Here is a 15233-nt window from a genome sequence, read left to right on the forward strand (position 1 = left end):
TAAATAACCCTTTTTTCTTGAGATCAAGAACGTTTAGGGTTGTATGTTGTTTACTGACTAACCATGTATCTAATCACAACCAAGTGAAATGTGATCTAAATAGCTTTTCACAATAACAAATCCTATGTTATTCATTAATTAATGTCTCTGATTTTTTTCTTTGTAAATATTCAGTATTTAAAGTTAATTGTTTTTAATTTATCTTTAAATATTATGCAGTTTTGTTTTATAAATTCCAATTCGGATGTTTTACCCTACAGTAGATTATGTTGGACAACATTTTTTTGTAAGAAAAATAGATGGGTAGTCATATTAAGATTGAATATTTTCTTTGTTTGGGATCTTCCCTCATTCCCATAAAAAAAAATAATAAAAAAAAGAATAAATAAATAAAATTAAGATTGAATATCTTTAATCATTGCGATTAAATTTCCATTTTTTTTGTTTTTGTATGTAAAGTTTTCTTTATTTGTTGTATAGTAAATATATAGTAGAAGAAGTTTCCTAAAAAAAAAAAGTAAATAAGGTTGTTTGTGTATGATTCTTATTAAGTACTCCCTCTGTTTTATAATATTAGTCCCATATGGAATCAATCACATAAAATAAGAAAACAAATATATTTGGAATCTAATATTAAAGTACAACAGATTTCATAATTAGTTTACCTTATTTAACTTTTTTGATTTTTCATTAGGAAAGCACAAGTCATAATTGCATAATTTAAGGTAAAAATTTCCTTACTTAGAGTCATGTCATCAATACACAATCAATTAATTAAAAAAAAAAATCAAGTTATAAATGAAATATATTCAATATGGGTAGATCTTTTTAAAACACCCAAAATAATATATGAGACTAACATTATGAAACGGAGGGAGTTATAAGATTATATTCTTAAAAAAAAAAAAAAAAAAAAACTTCAAGATTAAAGTAATTTTATGTTGCCAAAAGTCCCAAAACATGTATTTTAGATAGGCATAATGGCATATCCATCTACAGAATGTTTTTTTTTTTTTTTTTGAAAGAATCTACAGAATGTAAAATATCATTACTCCATACTTATTTTATACGGTTGATTAAGGTAATTATTATGTAATGATTTCCTAAAATAAGGACTCTCTTTCCTAATATATGCCTTTGATAAATCCTAGCTCATATGGAATATCGCCTATTTGATTATATATTTGATTGTGGGGTGGATTTCAATTTGTATAGAAGTTCTGTTCATCTTTGATTTTGATAATCTCTAATATATTTTTTCGAGTGAAAGAAGTTAATTGGTTGGTAGAATTAAGATGGGTGATTATTCGTGTTTCCCTCAAAAAAAAAAAAAAGAAAAAGAGAGATGGCTGATTGGTCTATGTTGCCTAATGATCTTCTCGATGCAATTGCTCTGAAATTAGATTCAATTGAGGACTTAATATATTTCTCCGCGGTATGTCGTTCATGGAATGATGTTTTCATCATGGTTAAGCGAAAGTGGATGCCAACCACACCTTGGTTACTACTAGCCGAGCACGAGCACGAGCACGAACACAAGGTTTGTTCGGGTTGTAGGAAAATCGTTGACATTCGCAAAAATAAGTGTTTGGAATTGAATATACCACAAGCCTCTAGGAGGCGGTGTTGGGGTTCGAGGTATGGATGGATTGTGATGATAGGCGGCTACGACGACAAGCAAGTCTCGTTATTTAATCCAATCACTAAAGGTCAACTTAGCCTACCATCCCTTGAATCACGACTTGGTGAATGTGCTACTAAAGTGCGCAAGGCATTTGTTATAAAAATTGACGAAGATGACTTTGTTGTAATGGTGACCTATAATCATCACCAATTATCATTGGCTCGACCTGGAGATAAAACATGGACAAAGGTTATAACAAGCATTGGCGAAAAAGCCATGACTCGTAGTAGTCATGTTCTTGATGTGTTGTCCTGGAAGGGATTAGTGTTGATCATGCACAGTGAATTTCTCACTTGTTGTGATGTTAGCACAATTCGTAACTTTAGCCCTTCTCAACCTGTTTATGCCAATAAGCCTTATAGTTGCGTTCCTTTCCCTTTGGACATCGACGGTAGTTCGGGTATTCGTCAAGACTGCTATATGGCTGAGTTAGCCGGTGATTTTTTATTAGTAATACGAAATATGTTTACAATTTGGCAACGCAATTTTGGTTCACCCTGTTTCACTCGTGATTTTCAGGTCTATAAGTTGAGTCGTTTGGGAGACATCTTGCCTAAGACTAGATTTGATTATAGAGACACGATCGTTTGGTACAATGTTAAAGATTTAGGTGATTATATGATATTCGTTGGCAATAACTCTGCCATGAGTGTTCATAAATCAAAGCTCCCTAATTGTCAACATAATGTTATTTACTTTACCGGTGATGAAGAACAGAACATGAGTATGTTTGACATGGCGTCCAGAGAGAACAAACGGTTTTACCAAGGCAACGATACCATGTCTAGGGTTTTTGCCCCTACATTGTTTATGCCCAAATTTTAAGCTAGATGCCTTTGTTGTATTTCTTTTTGTTTTTGAAGACATGATGTAATTCGATTTTAAAGAATATATAAATATTAAATTTATTAATATAATAGTACTTTAAACTCATTGTTTTTGTTGATCCTGTCTTATATTTATCACTTTATGTTCTGATCATAATTACTAGTTACGAATAATGCTTTTCACCAATGCATTAGCACACACACCCTTATTAGACAAAACGTATAAAGTTGAATTATCTCGTTATGTTGTTGCTTAAAGACAGATCAAAGTACCATAAACAGAAATTTAGCCATTGACTTCACCATGTTCACTTGCTGAAGCAGCATAAATTGTGCGTTCATATTCAATGGCAGCCTATCATTCTTCATCGGGTGCTCACGTGCTTCTTGAGATAGCTTATGATACTCCATGGCTCTGCATAACCCTTCCCTTTCTTCCTCGGACAAGTTTGGGTGTGCCTGCATTTCAAACATAATCGACTCAAATCAACATACCATTGCAAATTAAACAGAGGCAGTACTCCATACTTAACCATAAAGTGTAAAAAAAGGCCTTTGAATCAAACTGAGTAAAAGATGTTATTGAGAGCATACCTTGAGGTATTTATCTATAGCTCTGTAGAGATTGTCGTCAGAGTATCGAACATTCTTTGGGAACAATTCAGCAAGCATTCGAAAACCATCAACTGGAAGAGTCCTGTCCCTTGCTATAAGTGCCAGAAAGCCATCCACTAGCCTCGCAACTACGTACAAAGATCTTCGACGCAGAATTTCTAGAAGAAAGTGATACATAGGCATCCACTATCCTTGCTACAATGTTAACATCATACAAAGTCTCACTTTCTCCATAATTTTTAACCAAGGGGTCTACTGGTTGACAGTTCTCCAGGGTTGAGGCGATTCTTTTCTCCAGATTAGACAATAAACTGGCATTGATTTATCCTCAACAGGTATTATCCTAATCAAGCTCTCAACAATAACCCTTCTTACTTGATGGTTTATGCTTTTGTGGGTTGGTATCCGAACCCCAAATGAGATTCTCGATAGCCATTTAGCAGTCCAGTAGGCTATGCAGGACCCCAAAACCGTCCTTTCTTCCTAATCAAAGTAATTACTTCAATAAAATGATCAATTCTAAGCAATGAAGCAACTATTGGGGTTGTTCATCCCAAGTCCCACATGGAAGGCATAAGTGAGTGCAAACTCCAGTACTAGTATGAGGCCGTTGAGAAGGTGTCCAAAAACAAATCCATGCGGACTAGTCCCAAAGTGGACAATATCATACTAATGTGGAGTGGAGTGTGCGTACGACCCGCCAAGGTGGGTGACCCGGGCCAACATCTTCAAACCACCAATTCTAGCTCTACCTTCCAGCCATAACAGAACTTCACTATTAGCTCAAATACCTTTGGGACGACAAAGAGCAAGAAGCATGGGATGCAGCAAGCCTATAAATTCTCTAGGTTTTCCCCAAACGCACCCTCCATAAGTTCCCAATCTCAGACTCTTCTTCAGCAAGCCTCTGTAGCTCCTTAGAGTTGACTGACTCACTCAATTGGACAGACTCAGAAAGCGTAGACTTCACCTGCAGAAATTCCCAACCCTTACCCTCACTTTTTCCCACATATTTGGCTGCATAGTTTTGCAATATGTTATAGATGGCAATTTTGAACTAAAATCAGAATAACAAATGTGTTGCACCAATGACAAAAAAAAAAAAAAAAAAAAAAAAAAAAAAAAAAATCCAATTAAGGACGCCCTCTCAAGCAACGCTGATGTTGATGGACTGATATCCATTTTTGACATTGCCTTAAAAAGTGGAAAGTGCACTTTAGATAAAGGGAAGTAAATTCACATTTACAAGCAGTCATCAGATCAGATAAAACTCAATACCTGGCCATTGTCCAGTACCGAGATTTCACTTGCATAGAAACGTTAAAAACCTCTGTAAACATATTAGCACTTACTTTTGGGTTTCCCCCTAAAATAATGTCTGTGCCTCTGCAAGCCATATTTGTAGAAATGGTAATAGCATGTTTCCTCCCTGCCTGGGCAACTATTTCAGCTTCCCTAGCAGCATACTGGAAGATAAATCAAAAGGAAAAAAACAAACTTGAGAAAATATTGAGCCAGGAAACAGATTTATGTGTGTGTGAAAGATAAATCAAATCATATTACCTTCGGTCTTGCATTAAGAACATTGTGTGAAATATTTCGTCCCTTTAGAAGATCAGAAATGTTCAGAGTTCTCAACACTGCAATACGAATATAAGAGTAGTTTCTCAATTAATGCAGAGAGGGTCAGATAGAGCATAAATAATGATAACTAACCACTTTTGGTACAGAGTAATACTTCGCATACACAGATGGTACAGCAAATAAATAATAATAGAACTCTTCAAACGGGATAAAAAATAAACAAATAAGATAGAATGAGCCATCCACAACATAAAAGCTCTAATGCATTATCAACTTATGCCATGCATACAGAACAGCTAGGATATGGAAATCATCCACATATTATGAACAAGATCTCCTTTCTAGCAAAGAAATCAAAATATCTGCAGTCATCACTAGCTTGTGTTTCACATCATCATTACTTCACTTGTCACCAAGTACCAACTTTTCACAAAATCATTGCCAACCTAAAGGTCCTAAATCCTCAAATCTAAAATATTTAGAGGTGGTACTATTCAAGGTATGGAATAAAATCTCGTTTACATCATTTGCTTTGTATAACTAGCACAGTAGCACAACATAAAAACTCTTGCAACAGCTGCTGGATCTTAGGAATTCGGGTTGATCCTCCGACAAGGACTACATCATGAACATCACTCTTCTTCATCTTAGCATCTTTCAAGCACTGATCCACTGGATCAATACACTTCCTAAACAAATCAATATTCAACTTCTCAAATCGAGCAATAAATTTGAGTAGTGAGTACACACTACACAGTAACACAAACAACTATTTCCTCATTTAACAGGTAATAATTTCTGTAAATTTCCAGACAGTTGTAGGTGACTTTTAAACAAAAGATTAGCTTAAACTGATAATTTTCAAGTCAAGGATAATTTAACTTCTATGAAGCATACAAAGAAAAGGTCCTTAATCAAGAAGTAAATGTTAGGGTTTGGCAAATACAAGGTCAGAGTTGCCAGTGCAGTAAAGCAAACCGCTTGTTACAAATGAAAGTTTGATGGAAGGATTGATATGAAAGCAGGAAGCATTTACGGACAAGATGTATTTAAGACTGCAGAACATCTCCACAGTTGACTGCAGACATACTTAAACTACATTTTCTTAAAGTCTTTCAAGTTTTCCACACCATCTCACAGTAAAATTTGTCATAGTGCTGGTTAATCCTCAAGCTCTACGTAGACAACATAGCCAGGATGGTACTCAGCCGCAGACTCAATTAACATTTGGATTAGAGCGATTGCCTGCTCCATGAATCCATGATCATTTAATTATTGTATAAAATAAATTAATTAATACGAAGTAGTATCAATACATTTCTTTAGGCCTCCCCTTTGTTTCCTCATCTCTTGCAATGAGTATTATCTTCAATGCCTAACATCTCACATTAGCTTCTTATGCAATCCTCAGTATAATCTATAATCTTTCCCCCCAGACCTCCAAGCATAGGTTCTTTTATATTCGATTCACATCGACAGTGTTTGACACTATGTATCTGAATTCTACACGTACTACATCCCCCCCCCCCCCCCCCCCCCCCCCCCCCGCCATCCTTTTCCCAGGGTCTCCCATTAAAGGCCATAATACGATTCAATCTCATGTATAAAGCAGAAATTGTCCAATACAAATAAATGTACATTATTGCACATATTTGAATCTTTTCCGTTTCATTTACTATGTTTATACCAAACACCCCCTTAATGTGGAAGGGATAAATTCTTTTAAACACCAATTTGTTTCAGTTGTATTATACTCAAATTGGTAGTCTTCATCTATAGATCAATTGGTCCAAAATTAATCATAATACCACTCGATCAATACCAAATTTCATAACTCGTGATAATTTCATAACTCATAACAGAGAAATAATTACAGTATAAGCTATTGAGAATATTAATTGATGATAATTTAATTTGATAAGACTATCTTTATTCAATACCGCATTCAATTAAATGGTTTAAAGAACATACCAAAGATAGTATTAGTGGGGTTGGAAGTGAGTTGGTTTTTGGCAGCTTCTCCGATTAGTCGCTGAGTAGGAGTGAAGGCAACCCAAGACGGCGTCGTTCTGTTACCTTTTTTCACTGGTTCTTCCCATCTATGTATAGCTGTGTGTTAATTGGAGACAGAAAAAGAACAAGGGGAGTATCTGATATTATTGGGATAGTTGAGGTCTAGTATTAAGATATACTGTAGATAAGTTTTATCAAAAATAATTGGCGATGGGTTCATACTAATGTTTAAAGTGAGAATATAGACCTTGTAATTCAATTGGGGGGAGCAAATTGGGTGCTCAATCAAACATTTTGCAACCGTACCCGAAATTGGTTGGGACCGATTTTTAATATTCGGAATCGGTTCAATCAGTTTCTAAAATTTGTCAATCAAAAATTTTGGAACCGTACCCGGAATTGGTTGGGACCGATTTTTAATAATTCGGAATCGGTTCAATCAGTTTCTAAAATTTTGGAATTGGAAATGAAACCATTGAATATTGGTTCCGATTCCGGTTACACGATTATATAAATAATTGTTGAAAACTAATACGAGAACAAAGTGTATATATATATATATATATATATATATATATATATATATATATATATATATATATATATATATATATATATATATTTAAAAAGAAGAACAAAGTATATTACATTAATTTGGTCTATTTCATTTACTCCCCCGTCCCCTTTTGATAGTCACTTTTGGTAGAAAATCACGGGAATTAATAAACATGAATAAGAAGTAGCAAAAGTACATTGAAAAAGTAAATTTACATTGGGTATGCAAAAAAGTAGAGAGAGAAAGTAATTAAATTACATGAGAAAGTAAAATTTACATGCGAAAGTTAAATTTGCACAAATATTTTTGCAAATGGGAGAGAATTTTGGTAAAGAAAATAATATTAATGGTACTTGAAAGAAGAAAATGTGACTAATATTTTGAGTCACCAAAAATGGCATAAGTGACTATCAAAAGGGGACGGAGGGAGTATAAGCTTGTAATACTTATATTTTTATCAGCATTATTAAGCTACTTTATTTTATTAAGGTTATTCATAATACTTTTTTTTTTCCATATTATTAATAAGATACATTCAACATATATTTGAGAATTGGAATTGAAACCTTTTGCAACCAATTTCAATCCAATTCCAAAAAATTGAGAATTGAAATTGAAACCGTTTGCAACTGGTTCCTTCATCTATTACCCTAAATTAGAACCATTAGATCTAACTCCATTTATGGGCCCGTCGGTTCTTTACTGGTTCCAGTTTCAATGTCGAGTCCCTGAAATTTTTGTACGTCACCCCTAAATTCAATATGTTATCTTGGTTTCATAAAAAAAAAATTAATACGTTATGTGTGAAATGGTGAAGGGTGATTAACAATATACGAATTTTTACAAGAATATTTAGTGTATTGCACAAGTATTTTCTTGTAACATAATTAGAGATCGTTTGGTTGGATTAGTTAGAATGGAGTTAGAATCCATTCTATCTATTTTTTGGTTTGTTGATTTTTTTTTTTAGTAATGGAATCTCATATATAAGACTACGAGCTTGTTCACTTCAGCTTAATTTCAATTCAGTTCAATTTAGTTTAGCTCCAATCAATTCAATTCAGTTCAGTCTAGTTTTGCTCTTAATTTCCTTCTATTATAAAATACTCATTTAAACTCTATTTAGTTTAGTTCAGTTCCAATCAGTTCAGTTCAGTAAATGTGAATACGCCCTATATTAGAATCATCTGGTTTCTAAGAGCATCAATGGCAAGCTACATGCTTTGTAGCTTGTAGCTTGCTTTGCCACATCAATTTTTTAAGCTAAACACTTTTTCAGCAACAATGTGTTCCATTGGTAAACTACAACTAACATCTTGTAGTTTGCAAACAATATTTTTTTTTTTTTTTAAAAAAAAAAATAATTGTGCACATGTTATGATGTTACAATATGAGTAGAGTTTTTTTTTTTTTTTTTTTTTTTTTTTTTTTTTGGTATATTTTCAGTCAAGGATGTAGCTTGTTTGAGCTATAGTTGCTTAGATTTTTGTTCTTCGATGATAATCCATTCTATTTTATTCATGAAGTATACAAAATAATTCTTTCCAACAAAAAACCAAACAACATTAGACTAGTATGAGATTTAAAAATCCATATCTTTTAGTATAAGATTCCAAACCAATTCAATAATATCTGATAAACCAAATAACCCTTTAGTGGATTACACATTACACAATAATCTCTAATCATATACCAATTGAATGTTGGTGTAGTGGTGATTGGGTCTACACTTGGTAAGGTTGATCTGTGTTTGATCCCCCGCAACAACAATTGAGAGGGGACTGAAAGGGTGAAACGGGTGGAACTGTGGAACACCCAAAAAAAATTAAAAAATAATCTCTAATCATATAATCCTAGTCCTTTAAAAAAAATCTAGAACTAGTTTTGGGATAAAATTAGAGATTTCGAAAAGTCCATCCCAATTCTTTTACATTGGGAATTTCAAGAGTCACCAAATTTAAAATTAAAAAAAAATAGAGTAAAATTTTTACACATACTACAAACTCTCTACTTCGTAATTCTCTGCAATTTTCTCTAAATTCATTCAATCTCTCTTCATATTTCCCGCTAGTTTGTGTATAATTTCCCAAAGATGGGAGTGAAAGAGGTAGAATGGCCGGCGATAGGAATCGATCTCGGAACCACTTATTCATGCTTAGGTGTTTGGAATCACAACCGTGTCGAAATCATTACCAATGATCAGGGTAACAGAACGACGCCGTCTTGGGTTGCCTTCACCGAAACTGAACGTCTTATTGGTGATGCTGCTAAAAATCAAGTGTCAAGAAACCCTACTAGCACTATCTTTGGTTTGTTCTTTCTTTTTTTTTTTTTTTTTTTTTTTTTTTTTTTTTTTTTTTTTTTTTCTCGTTGTTTAATTATAATTGCAACAATTAGACTTTTGCATCTGAATGATTAGATTTATTGTGCTATCTTGCCTTATTTGCCGGTCTTGAATTTGTCAAAATTCTGATTTTTTTTGTATTCAAGGATTAGCATGACTTATTTTGTTCATTAGTCTACCTTTGCTCAGTTGATTAATTGACAATTAACAGGGTTTAGATGCGTCATATAATACAAGTATAGGTTGTTATGTCAGTTGATTACTTAATTTGTTGATTAAATTTTGACAACATAATACAACTAATATATATGGAAAAATAAATTAATGCATCTTGGTAGATGCGTCATACCATCTTGGGAGTATTAGGAAAATGTTGAGAAGTCTCTCATTGTGAATTATGTACTTGGTAATTTGGTATTACAAGAGTAGGCAGATTTTTAAAATTTTTATTGAGTGTTACGAATTATTTGTGATTGGGACATTCACTTTGAAGCTCAATAATGGAGTATATTTGCTTGTTGTTTTAATTATAATGATGATTATAATGAGGTCTTATGTTGAACGCTGTCGAGTTCTGATCTGGACTTGCTTTAAACATGTATATACCTTGCCCTTTTGGCCTGGCATTATTCTGTTTTCGAGTTTTTTTTACGAGTTTTCTTATGGTACATTGGTACTACTATTGAGTGTTAAGAGGAAGCCTACTGTATGCTGTGCTTTCAGTCTATTCCCAACAATTGTAAAGAGGGGGCTTGCAAAGTTGTGCTAGAATAAACGTTTTCAATTTTGTATTAAATTGGGTTTTGAAAGACTTAAAAACTCTTTTATCTTTTACTTCTAAGTTCTAATTGGCCTTTCTTACATTGTATGGTGCATCCTAAATAACTTACAGATGCAAAGAGGCTTCTTGGTAGGAGATATAATGATGAAAGTGTTCAGAATGACATGAAGTTATGGCCCTTTCAAGTCGTTGCTGGTTCTGATTGCGGTGAAGATCAAAAGCCATTGATTGCAGTGACATACAAAGGTGAAGAGAAGAAATTTGCTGCAGAGGAGATTTCATCAATGATCCTTAGGAAGATGAAAGAAACTGCGGAGGCCTATCTTAGCACACCTGTACACAATGCTGTTATCACTGTACCTGCCTACTTCAATGATTCTCAGCGCCAAGCAACTAAAGATGCTGGCTTAATTGCTGGGCTCAATGTGTTGCACATCATCAATGAACCTACAGCTGCTGCCATAGCCTATGGTCTTGACACGAACTCAAGTAGCTCCACGAAGAATGTGTTGGTCTTTGATCTTGGAGGTGGGACTTTTGATGTGTCATTAGTCTCAATCGAAAAGGATTTGTTTGAAGTGAGAGCTGTAGGTGGAGATACTCACCTTGGTGGGGGTGATTTCGACAACAGATTGGTTAGTAACTTGGTGGAGGAGTTCAGGAGGAAGCACAACAAAGACATAAGTGAGAAGCCTAAGTGTCTTGGGAGATTAAGAGCTGCTGTTGAGAGAGCTAAAAGGGAATTGTCCTCAACTACTCAAACAACAATCGAGATCGATTGCCTCCTTGAAGGCATTGATTTTACTTCAACCATAACCCGTGCTCGATTTGAGAAGCTGAACATAGATTTATTTAAGAAGTGTGTGGACCTTGTTGACAAGTGTTTGAAGGATGCTAAGATGGAAAAGAGTGATATTGATGAGGTTGTGCTTGTTGGCGGATCTACTCGTATCCCCAAGGTCCAGCAGATGCTGCTGGATTTCTTTGATGGTAAGGAGCTTTGTAAAGGAATCAATCCTGATGAAGCTGTTGCATCAGGAGCAGCTATTCATGCAGGGGCCTTGTGCAATGTAATTGATATTCCTGGCAAGGATATGGTTCTTGTTGACGTTACTCCCCTATCGCTTGGTGTAGAAGTAGGAGGTGGCTATATGTCTGTTGTTATTCCAAGAAACACAACCATCCCTGTCAAACAACAGCGCGTCTATGGAGCTGTATCAACAAAGAATGAAGACCCCTCCCCTGTTTTAGAAATTGCTGTGTACGAGGGTGAGAGACCGAAAGTTGAAAACAACAATTACTTGGGAGTTTTTGAGCTATCTGGCATCAAAACATCATCCAAAGGTTCTACATTGATAAATGTTTGCTTTGAGATTGATAAAAATGGAATTCTGAATGTGTCAGCTGAGGACACAACCTCTGGGAGTAGGAGCAAAATAACGATCACCAACCGTAGCAGGCTGTCAACAGAAGAGGTAGAGAAGATGATGAAGGAGGCTGAAGAGTACAATGCTCAGGATAAGGATCATGAGAAGATGGTTAAAGCTAAGAACGCGCTGGAGGACTATGCCAATGAGATGTCAGAAATGTTGAGTGATTGTGGGAAGAATATTGCAGCCGAGGATCAAGAGAAGATGACGGATGCCATTGAGGAAATATTACAGTGGCTAGACTGGAATTCTAAACACATTTATGAGGCTTCAACGTATATGGACAAACTCGAAAAACTTCAGAGTATTTGCAAGCCTATTGTTTCAAAACTGCGTTGAAGTAATGGATGAACCAGTTCTTGTATATTGCCTAGTAAAGTTATGGTGAAGTCTTTTTCCATTTAGATTAAGATTTAAGATGTGAATTATGAAGTATTTTCTTTGGTTGTTGAACCTTTTTTAAGATTATTTTTTGATTGAGATTCCCAGATTATTAGTATTGCAAAAATAATCCATTTAGTTTTAATTTGTGTTCATGTTTTTTGGACTTTGGAGTAGGTTGTTGATGATATTCTATTTTTTTTTCCCTAAAGCACACCTGGAAGAGTGAAACAAAAACAAGGAGGAAGATCAGGTTAATCATCATCACTGTAGAGTCCGCTTTTTTTTTTTTTTTTTTTTTTAAATATTGATTTATTTATGAAAATATATTTTTTTTTATAAAAGATAAACTTAGTATTTTCTCACAAACAAGATACGGAGTAGTTGATTGCTTGACTTTATCCAAATACAATAAAATATAAAAATCTGTATAATTATGTTAGATAATAATAGTTTCACCAAAAAAAAAAGTTAGATAATAATAGTACAATATTATCTTATGAAGGTTTAGGTTGTTTACAATGTTTAGGTCTTTTAGAAGTTAGGCTGGTAATAGAGATTCGAGGCCATTAGCAATCTTATATTTTATTTAAAGTTTTGATTATTTTAAAAATATAAAAATAAAAAATAGTCAAGGTGACTTATCTTCTTACAATTTTACCCTCACTAACTTTGCCATCAGCCTTATATTTAACCGGCACAAATTTATGTTTATATAATTTAGACTTTTGATTTTCAATTTTCATAGTCCAATCCATGTTTGGTGTTTTTTTTTTTTTTTCGAACGATAATATGAAGCAAAAATTGTAGTATAGACTACAGAGTATGTACTACGTACTTCGCATAATTCTTTAGGGATTTTTCCTTGTACGTGGGCATGTTCGAACCTGTCAATATGCATCAATTGCCATTTGATAATTTCTATTATGCCTATTTTAAGTTTGCTACTAAAAAAATTATTATTATTATTATTGTATAATGAATTATGCCATGTTTAAAAATCTCAAATAAAGAATGAATTATGCCATGTTTGAAAATCTCAAAAGATATCAGCTTCAGCAATTAAAATTCAGGCCATTCTCAAATTGCTTAGTGAATCGGAATGAACTCTTGCACATGTTCATCATTGTTAGCCAAGTCTTTTGTACCATAAGTTTATTATTTAATTATGAATAATGCTTTGCCTGATTATGTGTTTCATCCTTAAACACCTTCTCTACATGTTGATCAATGACAGATACAAAAAGGCTTATTGGTAGAAGATTCAGTGACGAAACTGTACAAAATGACATGAAGTTATGGCCATTTAAGGTTATAGCTAGTACTGCTTCAGATAAGCCGATGATTCTGGTGACTTACAAGAATGAAGAGAAGAGATTTACTCCTGAGGAAGTGTCTTCAATGGTTCTGACGAAGATGAAGGATATTGCTGAGGCTTTCCTGGGCATCTCAGTGAAAAATGCTGTCGTCACAGTTCCTGCATACTTCAATGATTCCCAACGTCAGGCAACTAAAGATGCAGGAACCATTGCAGGGCTCAATGTGGTTCGTATCATCAACGAGCCAACAGCTGCTGCCATGGCTTATGGGCTTGACACAAAGGCTAATAGAAGCAATGCTGCTTCGAAAAATGTTCTAATTTTTGACTTGGGGTGGTGGGACATTTGATGTTTCCTTGGTGACCATTGTAAAGGGTGAATTTAAAGTCAGGGCTATAAATGGAGATACTCACCTTGGCGGTGTGGATTTTGACAACCGGCTAGTTAGCAGTCTCATTGAGGAGTTTAAGAGGAAGCACAGAAAAGATATCAGTAAGAATGTTAAGGCTATTGGAAGATTGAGGGCAGCTTCAGAGAGAACCAAAAGAACACTTTCATCGATTGCTCAAACTAGTATTGAAATCGACTGCCTTTTTGAAGGAATTGATTTTACATCAACCTTAAGTCGTGCACGTTTTGAGAAGCTGAACTTGGATTTGTTTAAGAAATGCGTGGACATTGTCGAAAAGTGCTTACTAGATGCCAAGATGGAAAAGCATGAAGTTGATGATATTGTCCTTGTAGGAGGTTCTACCAGAATTCCGAAAGTTGAGCAATTGTTGCAAGCCTTCTTCGATGGGAAGAAATTGAATAAAGGTATTAATCCAGACGAGGCTGTTGCCTATGGTGCTGCTATCCATGCTGCCAATTTGAGTGGTGTCACCAATAGTAGCAACAAGGATTTGGTTCTTGTGGACATTACACCTTTATCGCTTGGTCTTAAGAATTATGATGATGGCATGTCTGTTGTGATCCCGAGGAATACACCCGTTCCAGTAAACATTACTATAAGGATTGAAACTGTATTTGATAATCAGACCAATGTGACTTTCCGTGTGTTTGAGGGTGAAAGACTCATTGCAAAAGAAAATAATTTTTTAGGTGAGTTTAGCATTAATGGACTTCCTCCAAAACCAAAAAGAGAGACCAAATTTGATGTCACATTTAATATTGACGTTAATGGCATTCTTAACTTGTATGCAAGGGAAAAGGAGACTGGAATGAGCAACCACCTCATCATTCTCAATAACAAAGGGCGGCTTTCAAGCGTTGAGATAGAGACGATGTTAAAAGAGGCTGAAAAATACAAGGCGCAAGATGAAGAACATAAGAGGGCAGTGCAAGCTAAGAATGCACTAGAGAGCTACATGAACAATGTGTGGGATGCGTTAGACAATGATGTGAAGATCAAAAATCAGTCCGAGGAGGAAGAAAAGATCATGAAGAAAGCCCTTGAGGAGACGTCACAATGGCTGGAATGTAGTCCCGTTCATGCTAAGGCTTCCGAATATAAGCAAAAGCTGAAGGAGCTTGAGAGCATTTGCATGACAGTTGGTTATTAAAGCTTGGACATAACAGCCAATTAAAACTTTCAATTTCATGAACTGCTACTTGAAATTTGAAGTATGCTATATGGATTAGAGATTTTTTTTTTGTTAGTTCGTTTTAGCTAGAAGATCGAACATTTTCCATGTTTTCA

General features: G+C 34.7%; 1 protein-coding gene and 2 pseudogenes across 1 annotated transcript; all 3 read left to right on the forward strand.

Moving 5' to 3' along the window:
* Nucleotides 1-1345: 1345 nt before the first annotated feature.
* LOC145584247 (F-box protein At2g17036-like) lies at nucleotides 1346-2509 on the forward strand. The gene has a single exon (XM_081641136.1). The coding sequence runs from the start codon at nucleotides 1346-1348 to the stop codon at nucleotides 2507-2509; it is 1164 nt and encodes a 387-aa protein (XP_081497262.1).
* Nucleotides 2510-9371: 6862 nt separating this feature from the next.
* On the forward strand, nucleotides 9372-12185 carry LOC145584248 (heat shock cognate 70 kDa protein-like; annotated as a pseudogene).
* A 1260-nt stretch (nucleotides 12186-13445) lies between these two features.
* On the forward strand, nucleotides 13446-15096 carry LOC145584249 (heat shock cognate 70 kDa protein-like; annotated as a pseudogene).
* Nucleotides 15097-15233: the final 137 nt, after the last annotated feature.

The sequence above is a fragment of the Chenopodium album genome, chromosome 16 (genome assembly GCF_948465745.1).
Source record: "Chenopodium album chromosome 16, dcCheAlbu1.1, whole genome shotgun sequence".
NCBI classification, from domain to species: Eukaryota; Viridiplantae; Streptophyta; class Magnoliopsida; order Caryophyllales; family Amaranthaceae; genus Chenopodium; species Chenopodium album.